The following is a 17,866-nucleotide window of genomic DNA, read 5'->3' on the forward strand; positions in this document are numbered from 1 at the left end:
GCTCCCCATATCTGTATGTATACGACAGGTGCACTCAGAGGAGGGGGGGGGAATGGGCGGGAAGAGGTGGGGCAGGCCATTATTTCTTATGGGGAAAAATGTCCTGGGGTATCTTGTCTTTTCGATATCTGTCGCCCTTTTCAAGACCCCAACGCTGACGTATACTGGGGACCCCTGTACTGGACAAGGTCTGTCCTGTTGCACTCACAAGCCCAGCTGTGTTGGGGGGCAGCTCCTACGCATACCTTGGTCTATTTGGAAGGTCACCTCTCAGCCTGGCCAGCCAACCTGCCCTCCAACTTTCCCAGTCCATCTCCTCCTGGGCTGCTGGGACATGGGGTAACGGGGTGTTTGTTAGCCCCAAGCCCTCTCTGTAGTGCCCCCTTCACTGCCACGGAGCATCCCAACCCGGCTCCTCTGACAGAGACAGTGACACCAGAGATTGTCAAGTAATACTCAGGGAAAGGCTCCATTTGGGATCACAGGTGGTGTGGTGGGCGAGGTTCTTTGTACAGATCCTCCAGGGAGATAATAAATGGACGGCCTGGTAAAGCTCTCAAGCTGATGCCTGAAGCTGAAACCCCTTGTTAGTGACAGGAGTTAACGATCCGTTAGGGCAGGATGGGCAGAGGTGTGTCAGGTGACAGGATGGATGGGAGCAATGGACGGGCCGTGGAAGAGAGCTGAGAGTGGGACCTGTCAGAGGTGAAAGGAAATTAATCAGGGGTGAAATATATGCAAAGCCGGAGCTTAGAATCGCTCTTCTTCAGGCTGAGGTATGATTGGGAGTCAGAACACCTGGGTTCTATTCCCAGCTCTGGGAGGGGCTAGTGAGTTAGAGGGAGGGGGGCTGGGAGCCAGGACTCTTGGGTTCCATTTCCCACTTTGCCACCAATTCTTGGTGTAATTTGGGCAGGTCAGTGTCTGTGTCTCAGTTTCCCCATGTGTGATGTGGGGATAATGGTGCCGTGCTCTGAGGTCTCTTCCACACCCTGCTCAGAGCAGGACGGCGTCTCTCTGGCAAATCCACTGAAATGCAGAGCTGCAGGTTTCAGAATTAATCTGTTTCCCCTCCACCGCCCCACAGCGGTTCCCTTCAGCCGGGCCTGACACCGGGAACCTGCGGGACAAAGGGGAGGGCCCCTGTCAGCGCGAGTGGGTCCATCACACGCAGTCGGTAGCGGCTCTTCCCTGTTCCAACGGGATCCGCAGCCGTTGTCTCCTCCAGCTCTGCCCTGGGGGCTGCCCCCTCTCCCCACTGTCAGGGCCCTGGCCAGGGTCTCGAACGGCCTCTCCCTGCCCAGAGCCCAGGGACCTGCTCCAGCCTCATCCTCCTGCTGGGCCAGACCCTGTCCAGCTCCCTCCCCTGCTCCGCATCTCCTCCCCACCGGGCTGGGCCGACGCTGCCCCCTCCTGGTCCCCTCCTGTCTCTCTGGCTGCTCTGTGTCTCCCCCTCCCCCCCGCCCCATTGTCTGGGGGATCCCCAGGACTCTGGCCTGGCCCCTTTGCTCTCCCTCTGCACCGCGCCTCTGAGCCACCTGCCCACCCCCAGGGCTCCAGCCACCATCTCTGTGCTGGGGGATGTGCAAATTTCTCCCTGCCCCATGGCCCTGTCTGCTCCCGCCCAGCCCCCCTCTCAGCTGGGCTCCCCAGCCCCCCTCCTGGGGTCTCAGCATCGTCTGACACTGAACACGGCACCCCCTGAGCTCCTGACCTTCCCCCCAAACCTCCCCATCCCTGGCCCTGGCCCCTTCTGCCCACAGAGGGGAGGGAAAGTGTTTGACTCAAGGAATCACTCACTGGGTCTGATCCAGCCGGGAGCCGTCCAGCCAGGTCCAGGCCTTCTCCGGGGAGGAGACGGACAGTCCGATCCAGAACAGCTTTGAATCTTGTCTCAGGTTCTTTAGGAACTCCTGCAGTGAGTGTGTGACAGGCAGCTGGTGAGCAGATGTGGTGTCGGGCTCTTTTCTTGTGAATCCAGGTTGTCAACAACTTCAGGACAAAAACTACTGTTTGGCTGTCAGTCTATCTAGCCCCATAATCCATCCTCATACATCTATCCTCATACACACCCATCTCTCTATCCATCTGTCTATTCCCGTACATACCCATCTATTTATCAATCTATGTCTCATATATACCCCTATATCCATCCCCCTCATACATACACCTTCTCTCTGTAGCCATCCATCCTCATACCCCTCTCTCTCTCTCCGGCTGAGCGGTGTTGGGCACACCCCAGAATGGGGGCGGCACTGGTGGCTTTAAGCTGCCTTCGTGTGCCACTGGTCCCGGGGCTAGTGATGTAACAAAGAGAGGGAAGAGCATCTTCGGAAGCAGGCTGGCTAACCTAGTGAGGAGGGCTTTAAACTAGGTTTACCGGGGGAAGGAGACCAAAGCCCTGAGGTAAGTGGGGAAATGGGATCCTGGGAGGAAGCACAAGCAGGAGAGTGCAAGAAGGGAGGACTCCTGTCTCAGACTGAGAAAGCGGGACAATCAGCGAGTTATCTAAAGTGCCTATACACAAATGCAAGAAGCCTGGGAAACAAGCAGGGAGAACTGGAAGTCCTGGCACAGTCAAGGAACTATGATGTCATTGGAATAACAGAGACTTGGTGTGATAACTCACATGACTGGAGTACTGTCATGGATGGATATAAACTGTTCAGGAAGGACAGGCAGGGCAGAAAAGGTGGGGGAGTTGCACTGTATGTAAGAGAGGAGTATGACTGCTCAGAGCTCTGGTATGAAACCGCAGAAAAACGTGAGAGTCTCTGGATTAAGTTTAGAAGTGTGAACAACAAGGGTGATGTTGTGGTGGGAGTCTGCTATAGACCACCAGACCAGGGGGATGAGGTGGACGAGGCTTTCTTCCGGCAACTAGCAGAAGTTACTAGATCACAGGCCCTGGTTCTCATGGGAGACTTTAATCACCCTGATATCTGCTGGGAGAGCAATACAGCGGTGCACAGACAATCCAGGAAGTTTTTGGAAAGTGTAGGGGACAATTTCCTGGTGCAAGTGCTGGAGGAACCAACTAGGGGCAGAGCTCTTCTAGACCTGCTGCTCACAAACCGGGAAGAATTAGTAGGGGAAGCAAAAGTGGATGGGAACCTGGGAGGCAGTGACCATGAGATGATTGAGTTCAGGATCCTGACACAAGGAAATAAGGAGAGCAGCAGAATACGGACCCTGGACTTCAGAAAAGCAGACTTTGACTCCCTCAGGGAACTGATGGGCAGGATCCCCTGGGAGAATAACATGAGGGGGAAAGGAGTCCAGGAGAGCTGGCTGTATTTTAAAGAATCATTATTGAGGTTTCAGGAAAAAACCATCCCAATGTGTAGAAAGAACAGTAAATATGGCAGGCGACCAGCTTGGCTTAACAGTGAAATCCTTGCTGACCTTAAACGCAAAAAAGAGTCTTACAAGAAGTGGAAGATGGGACAAATGACCAGGGAGCAGTATAAAAATATTGCTCAGGCATGCAGGAGTGAAATCAGGAAGGCCAAATCACACTTGGAGTTGCAGCTAGCAAGAGATGTTAAGAGTAACAAGAAGGGTTTCTTCAGGTATGTTAGCAACAAGAAGAAAGTCAAGGAAAGTGTGGGCCCCTTACTGAATGAGGAAGGCAAACTAGTAACAGAGGATGTGAAAAAAGCTAATGTACTCAATGATTTGTTTGCCTCTGTCTTCACGAACAAGGTCAGCTCCCAGACTGCTGCACTGGGCAGCACAGTATGGGGAGAAGTTGACCAGCCCTCTGTGGAGAAAGAAGTGGTTTGGTACTATTTAGAAAAACTGGACGAGCACAAGTCCATGGGGCCGGATGCGCTGCATCCGAGGGTGCTAAAGGAGTTGGCGGATGTGATTGCAGAGCCATTAGCCATTATCTTTGAAAACTCATGGCGATCGGGAGAGGTCCTGGATGACTGGAAAAAGGCTAATGTAGTGCCCATCTTTAAAAAAGGGAAGAAGGAGGATCCTGGGAACTACAGGCCAGTCAGCCTCACCTCAGTCCCTGGAAAAATCATGGAGCAGGTCCTCAAGGAATCAATTCTGAAGCACTTAGAGGAGAGGAAAGTGATCAGGAACAGTCAGCATGGATTCACCAAGGGCAAGTCATGCCTGACTAACCTAATTGCCTTCTATGAGGAGATAACTGGGTCTGTGGATGAGGGGAAAGCAGTGGATGTGTTATTCCTTGACTTTAGCAAAGCTTTTGATACAGTCTCCCACAGTATTCTTGCCAGCAAGTTAAAGAAGTATGGGCTGGATGAATGGACTATAAGGTGGATAGAAAGCTGGCTAGATCGTCGGGCTCAACGGGTAGTGATCAACGGCTCCATGTCTAGTTGGCAGCCGGTTTCAAGTGGAGTGCCCCAGGGGTCGGTCCTGGGGCCGGTTTTGTTCAATATCTTCATTAATGATCTGGAGGATGGCGTGGACTGCACTCTCAGCAAGTTTGCAGATGACACTAAACTGGGAGGAGTGGTAGATACACTGGAGGGTAGGGACAGGATACAGAGGGACCTAGACAAATTAGAGGATTGGGCCAAAAGAAACCTGATGAGGTTCAACAAGGACAAGTGCAGAGTCCTGCACTTAGGACGGAAGAATCCCATGTACTGTTACAGACAAGGGGCCGAATGGCTAGGAAGCAGTTCTGCAGAAAAGGACCTAGGGGTTATAGTGGACGAGAAGCTGGATATGAGTCAACAGTGTGCCCTTGTTGCCAAGAAGGCTAACTACATTCTGGGCTGTATAAGTAGGGGCATTGCCAGCAGATCGAGGGATGTGATCGTTCCCCTCTATTCGACATTGGTGAGGCCTCATCTGGAGTACTGTGTCCAGTTTTGGGCCCCACACTACAAGAAGGATGTGGAGAAATTGGAAAGAGTCCAGCAGAGAGCAACAAAAATGATTAGGGGGCTGGAGCACATGACTTATGAGGAGAGGCTGAGGGAACTGGGATTGTTTAGTCTACAGAAGAGAAGAATGAGGGGGGATTTGATAGCTGCTTTCAACTACCTGAGGGGGGGTTCCAAAGAGGATGGATCTAGACTGTTCTCAGTGGTACCAGATGATAGAACAAGGAGTAATGGTCTCAAGTTGCAGTTGGGGAGGTTTAGGTTGGATATTAGGGAAAACTTTTTCACGAGGAGGGTGGTGAAGCACTGGAATGGGTTACCTAGGGAGGTGGTGGAATCTCCTTCCTTAGAGGTTTTTAAGGTCAGGCTTGACAAAGCCCTGGCTGGGATGATTTAGTTGGGAATTGGTCCTGCTTTGAGCAGGGGGTTGGACTAGATGACCTCCTGAGGTCCCTTCCAACCCTGATATTCTATGATTCTATGTAGGCTGGGATTGTCGAAGCTGCCTAGGGGGTTTGGACACACTGTTATTAACAATTAATGGCAATGGGAAGTTCCAAAGTTCCAAATCCACTAGGCAACTTTGAAACTCACAGCCCTAAAGTGTATCTAACAAGCCCCCTGGACTCTATGCCCAGGGTCCAGCCCTGCCGGGGCAGCTCCAGCAGGAAGGTATCATCCCCTTTACCAGCTCCTTGGGGTCCTGGATCACCGGCAGCTGGGAGCCCCTCGCTGAGCAGTCGGCGCGGCTCTCGCTCCACGTTTTACTTCCTCTGCAGACCCAGTAGCACTTGTCCCCATGCAGCTGCCAGTCCGTGGGGCAGAGTTTGCACCCGGAGCCCCCTGCAGAGAGACAGGCGTCATTAATTGCCTGAGCCACAGACATTCCCAGATACACCCTTCCTGCAACTGGGGCAGGGAGGGGATAAAATGTGTTTGAGTCCCTTTTGTGCTCCCTGAAATCTGGGGCTGGACTGGGCCCTGCCTGGCTCCTGGTGTCACTTAGAGCAATCCTGAGGCTGCTCTACCTTATGATTTGCTTCTTATGGGCCCTGGGAAGCAGAGAATACCCACAGTGCACTGCACTCTAGCCACAGCCCCCAATCTGCCCCCTACACTGGGGGTGGGAGCAGGATGGTGCAGGGCTCTTGCCTCAGCTCCACACCGGCCAGAGAGACCCCGCAGCACACAGGGTAATCTCGAGAGGCTGTTTGCATCCATTTTAATGCCATTTTATGCTGCCAGAGTGGCCTAGAAGGGGCTTAGTGGAAATCTAACAGGATATGGGAGGGGAGGTGGGGGCTGAGAACAAGAGAGGAAGTAGGGATCCCAGGGCTGGCTGGGAATGGGAGGCGGTGAGTCCATGAGACAGTCTCTCTGCTGGGATCTGTCCCTGATCTGCAAACATATGGCCATCCCTGATCCCGGTACTAAATTATTTTAAAACCCATCTGTGCGGTACTCCCTTGAGCAGTACCGGGCATGGCCACTAGATGTCGCTCCCCCCACAGTCTCAGCAGAGGCCCCAGGCCCAGTCCCAGCTGAGGCAGGTACATTCATACCCTGGCAGCGAGAGGGGCTGGTGGCTAGATCGGTGCAGCCAGCAGGGGGCGGCGTGTCCCTGCCCTGCAGGATCCCCAGGGGCTGGGACGGCAGCTGGGTTCCCACTGGCCGTGCCCGGGGCGGAGGACGGTTCAGAGACACACGAGCTGGGGTTACCTGCTGAGCCGGGTTGGGCCAGGTGGCACAGCTGGGATCGGAAACGCTCCAGGCGGGCGCTGCATTCTGCCGTGCAGGTGTCTGCGCTCCCAGGGGGTGTCGCTGTATCTCTGCTCCCGGCTCCGTCGCTCCCAGGGGCTGCCGGGGTCTGTCCCTGCTCGGACATCAAGTGGGAAACTGCAAAGCAGTGTCGGTGGGAGGTCAATGTGCTGGGGGGTTGCTGGGTAAAAGCACTGGCACAGAGCCCCACAGAGACACAGGGCCTGACCCAAAGCCCGTTTAGCTCCATCTCCTCTGACTCCCATGGGCTTCGGAGTGGCCCCAAAGGGACATGGTCTAAAAACATGGCTGGGATTGAAAATTGGGGTGGGGGTTGGGTGCCTAAATCCCTTGGGCCTTTTGCAAACCCAGCCAGTGTTTGCATCTAAGTTATCCAGCCCCCATCAAAGCAGTATCAGAACCTCAGAGTCTTTGCTAGATTTCATCTCCCAATCTCACTCTGTGAGGCAGGGCACAGGGCTGTTACCCCCATTGTACAGGTGAGGAAACTGAGGCACAGAGCTCCTCATGGTGGCAAGGACTAGCCTGGGTTCCAGGCTGGGGACAGGCCACCTGAGCCACCCCTCTGGGGCTGCAGGTTCAATACAGTGTAACCCTCCTCACTGGTGAGAGGAGGGGCCGGGAGCCGCGTGGGCTGGGGTGTGAGATTGCACGGGAAACTGAGACGCTGGGCTGCAGCCTTGTGGGCGTCAGGGTGGCGGTCACAGCGTCCGGTGTCAGGGGCTCTCTGCTGCTATGGAAGTTGGCTCAGTCAAAACAGGGCTCCCAGACAGACTCCACCTCCAATGCAGCCACCCTGAGGGGCACAGCTTGTCTGCTGCGGAGTTTATCTGGCCCCTGTCACTGGCTGTCTCTGTCCATCACCCACGTACCCTGTGAAGAAGGGGAGGATCCTGGGGACAAAGGGGTTTAGATACTTAACGCTGCAGACAGGCCCCGAGTGGGATTTTCAGAAGCACCTAGGCCCAGATCCTCAGCAGGATTTAAGTACTAACTCCCTTGGGTGTTGGGCACCTAAATACATTTGAGAACCTGGGCCCTAGGAGCCCAATTCCCATTGACTTCAATAGGTGTTAGGCTCCTAGTGGGTTGTGTTTAGGTTCCTAGATGCATTGTTAGGTACTGAAACCGCTGTGGAATTCCAGCCTTAAGGGACCAGCCCAGGGTCACACGGGGAATCAGTGGCAGAACCAGGAACTGGTCCCAGAGCTCCTGAGCCCCAGATTAGCACCAAAACCAGTGGGCAGCCTTCCTCTCGGGATGCCTGTGAGCTCCCGCCCAGTCCCCCATCCCGCTGCGAACAGCCAGCTCCGTCTGACATGTCAGCCCGGTGATGGGAACACGACATTCCGGGGGAACATTCCCAGCCACATTTTGGGAAAGTCCTGTCTCCATTTCTTGACCAGCTACATTTCCCCATAATTGCATGTTGGTGACAATTGTATTGAAATACCCCAGGCTGATGAAAAGCTGGGAGGACACTAGGATCATTTCCCTCTGCCCCCAGATTTTCAAGCAAGTGGAATGTTTCAGATTTTGAAATGACAACAATCCCTTTACAACTCCCCAACCGGTGGTACAGTCTAGTGCCCAGCGTGATCAATGGAGAGGCAGAGTGAGGAGGAAATCGGGATTCAAGACTCAGCTCTGCCGTATGACCTTGGCCAAGTAATTTCAACTCATTTGCTTTGACTGTCTTGTCTACTGAGCTTCTGATCTCAGCTGGGGCAGGGCCTGTCTCTCCCTGTGTGTCTGTGCAGCGCCCGGCACAACGGGGCCTTGATCTCAGCTGGGGCAGGGACTGTCTCTCTCTGTGTGTTTGTGCAGCGCCCGGCACAACGGGGCCCTGATCTCAGCTGGGGCAGGGACTGTCTCTCGCTGTGTGTCTGTGCAGCGCCCGGCAAAACGGGGCCCTGATCTCAGCTGGGGTAGGGCCTGTCTCTCGCTGTGTGTCTGTGCAGCGCCCGGCACAACGGGGCCCTGATCTCAGCTGGGATACTAGTGCAGTGTTAATAAAACTTTCCACTGACTTAGATGCCCTTTGAAGCTGAATCGCCCCCTCACTGCCCAGAAACAGCTCCTGTCCTCCTTTTACTTCCTCTCCTACACCACAGAGAGAAACCATCAGTGTCTCCCCTGCCGCCCAAGTAACCAAGGTTACAAACAGGGACAGGGCAGCAAACGGCATCTTCTGCCCAGAGCCCAACTGGCTCCTTACAGCCCAGCACAGACACATTTTAGGCTGCAAATAGGCCGTAGGCCCTTGGACCAGCCTCTGTTGTTGTTGTTATATCTATTGCTGTGGAGCCCAGACACACAGCGAGAGACAGGCCCTGCCCCAGCTGAAATCAGGGCCCCGTTGTGCCGGGCGCTGCACAGACACACAGGGAGAGACAGTCCCTGCCCCAGCTGAGATCAGGGCCCCATTGTGCCGGGTGCTGCACAGACACACAGCGAGAGACAGTCCCTGCCCCAGCTGAGATCAGGGCCCCGTTGTGCCGGGCGCTGCACAGACACACAGGGAGAGACAGTCCCTGCCCCAGCTAAGATCAGGGCCCCGTTGTGCCGGGCGCTGCACAGACACACAGCGAGAGACAGTCCCTGCCCCAGCTGAGATCAGGGCCCCGTTGTGCCGGGCGCTGCACAGACACACAGCGAGAGACAGTCCCTGCCCCAGCTGAGATCAGGCCCCGTTGTGCCGGGCGCTGCACAGACACACAGCGAGAGACAGTCCCTGCCCCAGCTGAGATCAGGGCCCCGTTGTGCCGGGCGCTGCACAGACACACAGCGAGAGACAGTCCCTGCCCCAGCTGAGATCAGGCCCCGTTGTGCCGGGCACTGCACAGACCCACAGGGAGAGGCAGTCCCTGCCTCAAAGCACTTGCAATCTACTTAGAGAAAGGAGGCACGATCTCCATTTTATAGATGGGGAAACTGAGGCCAGAGCACTAGCCCACAGTCACACAGGGAGTCTATGGCAGATCCAGGAATTGATGCTAGAGCTAAGCGCGGCTTGCAGCCAAATGGAGGATATTTAATGTCAGTATGACGGTGGTGCCCTAAATTCCTTAAGGGCGTCTGAAAACCTCCCCATAACTAGACAAGGTAAATCATAGGCTGGGAAGGGAAGAGAAACACAAAGGCAAAGTGCCTTGTACAATGTCACCCAGCAGCTGTGGGAATAGAACCCACATCTGTTAAAGACAATATCCTCTTCTGACAGGTCTGGTTCTCTCACTGTATCTCCATTGCTGTGACTATCTCTTGGGGTATGTATGTATTAGATAGAGTAGGTAAAAAAAATCCAAATTTATGTGCCATAGGCAATTCTAATATTTCAACATTTGTTTGGCACGAAAAGTCAAAGTATCAAAAACTTGTTTGTGGAAGGAAATATTCAGTATCAACCTGATTTGGAAGGATGAAATGTTTCACTGCAGGTGGGTTCAATATTGACATGCCTGAGCTGCTGGGAGTTGTAGTTTGGTGCCTTATGTCGTTGTTCCTCCTTATGGGCTAGGCTCCCTGGCCAGACTACATCTCCCATGATGCACCGCAGGCTTGGGACTCCCAAGGTGCACTGCAGTGACACAGCCAGAGCGAAGAGTAACCCCCAAGGTGCTTCCCCAGGTCCCTGGGGCTCTGTGTGCCGGTAGCTCAGGGAGAGGCACTGTCCCTGGGGGGAAGGTGACTCCCAGGTTAGAGACCTTTGTTGGGAAAACTCCCCCCACAGCCTGGCTGAGTTTAGCCCCCCATCTCCCTAGGGAAAATCAGCCACCCCAGGGCACCACTGCTCTGGCTGCTAGCCCACGGCTGCCGCCTGCTGGGAGTGTGGCTGAGCGCTGGGGTGGGAGACTGAAGTTAGGATTTTTAGGCTAGTTTAGTAACCTGCCCCCTGCACCGTACACCCCTTGCTGGTGAGGAGAAATCCTGGGAGCAGCAGCAGCCTGAGCCCTGCATGACGAGGACGCCTGCCAGCAGTGACCATCAGCCCCTCTGCATTGCAGAGCCATCTCTGAACGGGAGGCTCCGGCGTGGAGCTGTGAGTCACCATCCTTCCGTTAGCTAGTCAGGGAGATGGTTCAGGAGACACCCCACCACACACACTCCCAGGACTGTGCCCTCAAGCCAGCAGGTCGGGGTTTGGGGATTTTATAACCTGCTGCCTATTAAATCCCTGGTGGGACTGACGGCCTCATCCCACGTGAGACTCCTTTGGGCTGCACTGAGCTTGCTAACTGAGGCACAGATGATATCGTGGTCACAGGTCATCAAGGACCCCTACAAGTATGTGTGCCAACGGGACACTAATCTTATCTTTGCTAGATCAGGTCACGTGACTGGGGAAATTCATGGGTATTATCAGCGTGGGCACCGGTGACCCTTGGAATAGTGTTTTACCCTGTTTTGTTATATTTATCTCCTGTTCAATATAATTACTGTGTGGAATATATTGTATGTGTTTGTGCTATTTCTTGGGAGTCTCCAACTAACTGGCAAGTAAGTGGGGGTTACCCTGCAGTTAGAATTTTCCTCCCAAGCTGCCCTGGTGACCATGCCTGGCAGAAGCGAGGGGGGTTGGAGGCACCGGCAAATAAATTCATGCAGGAAGAAAATAAAAATGTTATAACCTGGGGAGCGGAAAGCGGGATCCAGAAGAACTCAGGCCCGTCCCTCAAAACCCATCAGGGGATTGGTGCTAACGAAGGTAACCGGGGGGATTGGAGTGCTACCTATATAGCAAAATCCTAATTTTCCTTTTTAAAAAACACATTTGGACGAGAAATTCTCAATCAGTGCTAGTATTAGAGTTTGCTGAAATTTTTTCTAATTTTAAAATAATGTAATTTTGAAATTTGAAACAAAAGATGAGGAAAAATGTTGATGAAACTGTCACATAATTCTCCCCTCTCCCTCCCATTTTTCAGCCAACTTGCGGAGCTTTTCAGATTTTCAACTTTCAAAATTTAGGGGGTCTTTTGAATTTTGAAAAGAGGGTGACAAGGTTTTTATTTTTAATATATCAGTAAAATTTTCCCCTTGTTTTTAACCAGTTCTAATCTATTCCTGGATCTATCTAATTATCCATCCATCCCCATGCACACCCATCTCCCTCTCTATTTAATTTTCTCTCTGTTACAGTCAATCTCTTTGGAACATCAAAGAAATGTACCAGCTAGTGGGAGGGGCTCCACAATGGAATTCTGGAGGGACCGGACAATCCATGCTATACACGGATGGACCCACACAAATAAACACAGCGCCGTCAGCTACTCACCCCAAATCCCCAGCGCTATCACTGCAATCACCAGGACAATATTCCCAATCCATCCGACCCACAGCGCTGTCCGATGCCACCGGGGACATGCGGGACCTGTAAGGGCCAACGTCTGGTGAAAAACAGTCAGAATCTGGTGTATGAAAGACCATTTCAAAGAAAAATATGTCCCCGATCTTTATTACAGGATTGGGGCCTATACACTCATCTGTTTTCCTTTGTAGGCCAGTCTGGGATGACTGGAGAGCTGCCTGACTTTTTATGTCAAGTCAATGGGATGAAATTTTGGCCATTTTCTTGAAAATGGGAATTTTTATGAAAATATTAACATTTTCTCAATATTTTACATTTTCTGCATTTTTAAATAAAAACTCCCCCCCCCTTTTTTTTTTTATTCTTCACCATATTGGTTTGTTGTTTTTCAGGTTCTTTTTCTGTTTGATTGCATTATTCTTAATTATTGTCTATTGTGTTCATTTTGTATATTGTCAATTTGCATACTTTGGCTTTAACATGCACACCAACGGAAAGTCCAGGAGGAAATAATGTCACAAATTAGCAAGGTAGCACCTGCATGGATCAACTTAAACAAGATTTGGTCATGGCAAATCTACAGTTTTAAGACCAAACTATGAATGTTCAACTCAAATGTTATTTCCACCCTAATGTATAGATGTGAAAGCTGGAAATCCACCAAAGGCATAGACAGATGTCTAAATACCTTGGACATAAAATGCCTTAGAAAATTACTAGACATTAAATGGAATGAATTAATAACAAATGCCAAGATTCGTCAGAGTCCAACATCACCTGCTCTCTAAAGTTAACCAGAACAGAAGTTGGAAAGGTCTGGGATGCGTTTTCTTTGGCCACTGTTGGAAGACAGGATATTGGGCTAGATGGACCATTGGTCTGACCCAGTATGGCCGTTCTTATGTTAAGAATGAAGTAGAGAATCGGCCATTTGGCAGCTGGAAGAACATGCAAAAGGGACCTAGCAAAGACTCCCTCCATCGAGCAGTCCTCAGAGAGAGAAAACTCTCAGAACATAACAGCACAGAAGACATGCAAAGAGCAGCCCAGGTTAGACAGGGATCATAGAATCATAGAATATCAGGGTTGGAAGGAACCTCAGGAGGTCATCTAGTCCAACCCCCTGCTCAAAGCAGGACCAATCCCCAACTTAATCATCCCAGCCAGGGCGTTGTCAAGCCTGACCTTAAAAATCTCTAAGGAAGGAGATTCCACCACCTCCCTAGGTAACCCATTCCAGTGTTTCACCATCCTCCTAGTGAAAAAGTTTTTCCTAATATCCAACCTGTATAGAAATATAAAATCTGGATTGTATCCCAAATGAAATGATTAGAGAACTCAGCGGTGTGAAAGATATTGTTGTGGAAAGCAGATATAGTAAGATATTATGGGCGGGCCACATAGCACGGTTCACGGACAGTAGGTGGACCGCAATCATTACTGAGTGGTACCCGCGAGAACAGAAAAGACCACCTGGTCGGCCTCCAAGAAGATGGGAAGATGACATTGTAAAATGTTTCGGACGAACGTGGAGAAGAAAGGCAAGAATGCAAGAAGAATGGCGGACGTGTTGTGATCGGTGCAGTCTTAATGACAGCTGAAGACCGATTGATCCAGGTGATCCAACCTAAACCTCCCCCACTGCAACTTAAGACCATTACTCCTTGTTCTGTCATCTGGTACCACTGAGAACAGTCTAGATCCATCCTCTTTGGAACCCCCTTTCAGGTAGTTGAAAGCAGCTATCAAATCCCCCCTCATTCTTCTCTTCTGCTACGTCTTCACTACAGGGGGGGGTCGATTTAAGATAAGCAAATTCAGCTATCTGAGCCGACTTACCCCGCTGGGAGGACGGCGGCAAATCGACCTCCGCGGCTCCCCCGTCGACGGCGCTTACTCCTACCTGCACTGGTGGAGTACAAGCATCGATTCAGGGATCGATTGTCGCGTCCCGACGAGACACGATAATTCGATCCCTGAGAGATCGATTTCTACCCACCGATTCAGGCGGGTAGTGAAGACGTAGCCGCAGACTAAACAATCCCATGATGGAGCCTGGGTCATGCCCTGAGCAACCTACAATGGCCCAGGCATGATTCGGCATCACTATTATTATTTTGCTTTCCCAGATTTGATTTTCTCAAAGGTTTCCCATTTGCAACATTTTTGGCTGGAAACTTTTTCCAATTTGTAAACATCTTTGATTCGAACGATGTTAGTCTCTAAGGTGGCACAAGGACCCCTCATTGTTTTTGCTGATACAGGCTAACACGGCTACCACCCTGAAATCTTTGGTTCGGTGCTTTCTCTTTCCATTTTCAAGGTTTAATTACTATTTTGCATGGCCGAGCTTCATTGGTCAGCTTGGTCACATGACATTATTGTTTCAGACTGAACATCTTTCAGTCTTGAAGACATAGAATCACAGAAATGTAGGGCTGGAAGGGACCTCAAGAGGTCATGTAGCCCACCTCCCCCCTCCCTCGCCCCACACTGAACCAGGACCCTAGACCATCCTTGACTGGTGTTTGTTTAACCTATTCTTAAAAACCTCCAATGCCTGAGTTTCCACCACCTCCCTAGCTAACCTGGTTCAGTGCTTAACTACCCTTAGAGTTAGAAAGTTTTTCCTAAAATCTAACGTAAATCTTCCCAGCTGCAAAGTAAGCTGATTTCTGTTTATTGTACCTTCAGTGGCCATGGAGAGCAACTGATCAACACCCTCTTTAGAACAACCTTTTTCATACTGGAAGATTGGTCTCATGTCCCTCCTCAGCCCTCTCTCCTCTAGACTAAACATGTCCAGTTCTTTCAACCTCTCCTCATCCGGCATGTTTTCTAAACCTCGTCTAAACATTTCTCTGTCTTGAAATCAAAACATTGGGTTTGATGTTTTTTGAGCTACTCAGAAATTCCAAGGCTGGAAGGGACCATTCTGGTCGTTTTGCCTGACCTCCTGTATTACACACGCCAGACAGCTTCCTCAAAATAATTCCTAGAGCAGATCTTATAGAAAAACACCCAGGGTTGATTTAAAACTTTTCAGTGATGGTGAATCCACCACGACCCTTGGTAAATTGTTCCAATGACTAATTACGCTCACCATTAAAAGTTTACACCTTATTTCCAGTCTGAATTTGTCTAGCTTCAACTTCCAGCCATTGGATCAAGTTAGAACCTTTCTCTGCTAGATTGAAGAGCTTGTTATTCAATATTTCTTCCTCATGTAGATACTTATAGACGGTCATCAAGTCACCCCTTAACCCTCTCTTTGTTAAATAGATTGAGCTCCTTGAGTCTATCCCTACAAGACAGGTTTTCTGATCCTTTAATCATTCTTGTGGCTCTTCTCTAACCCCCTCTGCAATTTAGTAACGTCCTTCCTGAATTATGGGCACCAGAACTGGACACGGGATTCCAGCAGCGGTCACAGCAGGGCCAAATCCAGAGGTAAAATAACCTCTCGGCTCCTACTCGAGATCCCGGTGTTTATGCATCCAAAGATCTCATTAGCCCTTTAGGCCACAGCGTCGCACTGGGAGCTCATGTACAGCTGATTATCTCCCATGACCCCCGAATCTCTTTCAGAGTCCCTGGTTCCCAGGACAGAGCACACACCCCCCATCCTGTAAGTGTGGCCTGCATGCTTTGTTCCTGTTGGACTCAGTCATGTCAATTAGGGCCCAATTCAGCAAAACATCCTTATCCAGCAAAGAACTTGGCCATGGGTTTAACTTTAACAGTGTGCTCCAGTCCCATTGACTGTAATGGGGCTTAAGGAAGTGGTTAAAGGGAGGCATGTGCGTTAAGTTCTTTGCTGAATTGGGGCCTTACAGCGTAAGGAAGAATAATTCTAATCAAAGCCGGCGTCTGTAGGTGAAACTCTCTGACCTGGGTTGTGCGGGAGGTCAGACTTGACGATCAGAACGACACTTACAGACATGCGACGTGTATGAATCACAGACACCTAGCAAGAGATGTGCCCTGCCCTGAAGAAACTGGGTGCACGGGATGAAATTCACCCCTGTGTAGAGAACCAACACAAAGGCTAGACACCACTCTAGTCCTATTTTGCAGGTTACAAGGAGGGCACTGGCCTTTGCGCTGGGCCCTCTGCAGAGATGTGCATTTCCCCCACAGAGGTTGGGAGGCAGGGAGAGGAAACAATAGCTTAAATATAGCTGCTGTGAAGTCAGAGCTGCCCAGAGTGAGGTTAGAGCCGTAGACTTGAAGGGTTTCTTAAGAAGCGAGTTAATGCCGCGCATTGCAGAGATTCTGTGCAGCAGGGAAGTGACCCCCGGGGCTTGTGATTCTGGGCTTCTCCAAAACAGCCCCACCTGTCAATTAGAGCAGCCCTGGGGTTGCTCTAATTTATGGACAGTCCGGAGCAACTCGGATTATCTGGAGCAGCAGAAATTCTCCTCACTGCTCCTGGACCCACCCCTGCTGGAAACCGTGGGGGGGGAGGGGGGATGAGGGGAAGCAGTGTAGCTTATGGCCACCCTACGCTGTACCTGCACTGGGGAAATTCTCCTCTGGCCGCTTGCAGCAAACTCCTGCCCCCGTGTGCTGCCGGTGTGGAGTACAGGGGCCGAGGCAGGCTGGGTGCTGAGCTGTGTACTGACAACTGGCTGTGGGGGGGGCTGAGCCCTTGACCTAACTAAGGACCCACCATGTCCAGATTCCCAGTGCAGGGGCTTACCCCGGACGCCAGCCGTCCCCGCCCAGCCAGCTCCTCAGCTCTCTGGTAGCAGCTCCGTGGACCGTTACAGAGGACGCCCGGCGGCAGCATTACAGTTGCACGTACCGGCTTTCCCCGGAAGGACGTGTCAATTACAGTAGCACCCTGAGATGCTGGGTGAGATCAGGGCCCTGTTGGGCTGGGGGCTGCAGGAGCATATAGCCAGAGACAGCCCCCGCTGTCTCAATAGCACTAGAGTTAATGTAGTGCCTAGACCTCATCCCCACTCCAGGGACATGTCAGCAGTTCACATTATTCTTGCCAATGTCCTAGTAGCCCGAGTCCATCATGCAACCATCTAGAACGCCACAAGCCCCCAGCTAGAGCTCGGTGGGTCGTAAATGGAGACGTGCCATCGAATGCACCATCCAGACTGGTGAGTGGGTGCATGGACTTCCCCTTTCCACCCCAGGCTTCTGCACCGAGATAGCCCCGCACACAGAAGTGAGCTGCTACAGTGAGCTGATCAAAAGTGTTGCAGCCACCTCCCCAAAAGCCAAAAATTCCCCTGGCACAGACCTGCTCTGGGGCAGCCATTGAAAGCAAGGGGCTCCCCAGCAAAATCCATCTTTGGGTTTAACATGCATCCCCTGGGGAAATAAAAGTCACTTACTGAGGGGCTGAGCTGAAAGGGGTGCCCTGGAGCTGGGAAAGCCAGGGGAGAGGTTCAGATCGGCGTAGACTGTCTCCCCAGTCATGATGCGAGCAGCTGATAAGAGCACCTGGCTGTGTTCGCGGGGCAGCCTGATGTACTCGGTATGTGCATGAAATTGACCTCAATCCAACGTCAGGAAGTGCCGCCTCTGAGAGCTGAATTCCACTCCTCTCACATGTGACTGCGAAGGGTCCTGTCGCAACCAGGGCTGACTAAGTCCTGCAGCCTTAAACCAATGCAACTGGCCTTGAAATGTAGAGACTGGTGCAGTCTTGGGGGCAGGGATTTCGGATGCACCCTAGCTTTCAGGTAGCTGTTGTAGGTCTAGGCACGGGGGCTAAGCTATTGGGCTGGGAATTAAACTCCTGGCTTCTGATCTGAGTTCTGACCTGCTGCAGGAATGTCCACAGGTCACTTCTTTTCCCCTGTGCTTCAGTTTCCCTGACTGCTTCGTGTATATTTCAATTGTGAACTCTGCTGCATGGAGTCCCGGTTTGTCTGTGCAGCAC

The 17,866-nt window shown here is 51.7% G+C and overlaps 1 protein-coding gene across 1 annotated transcript; it reads right to left on the reverse strand.

Moving 5' to 3' along the window:
* Nucleotides 1-996: 996 nt before the first annotated feature.
* On the reverse strand, nucleotides 997-17,400 carry LOC135888374 (killer cell lectin-like receptor subfamily B member 1B allele C). Its single transcript, XM_065416180.1, has 6 exons — nucleotides 17,316-17,400; nucleotides 11,929-12,024; nucleotides 6,591-6,767; nucleotides 5,560-5,714; nucleotides 1,801-1,913; nucleotides 997-1,120 (listed from the first exon to the last, which is right to left on the reverse strand). The coding sequence occupies exons 1-6, from the start codon at nucleotides 17,398-17,400 to the stop codon at nucleotides 997-999; spliced, it is 750 nt and encodes a 249-aa protein (XP_065272252.1).
* Nucleotides 17,401-17,866: the final 466 nt, after the last annotated feature.

This window comes from Emys orbicularis, chromosome 13 (genome assembly GCF_028017835.1).
Source record: "Emys orbicularis isolate rEmyOrb1 chromosome 13, rEmyOrb1.hap1, whole genome shotgun sequence".
Lineage (NCBI taxonomy): Eukaryota > Metazoa > Chordata > Testudines > Emydidae > Emys > Emys orbicularis.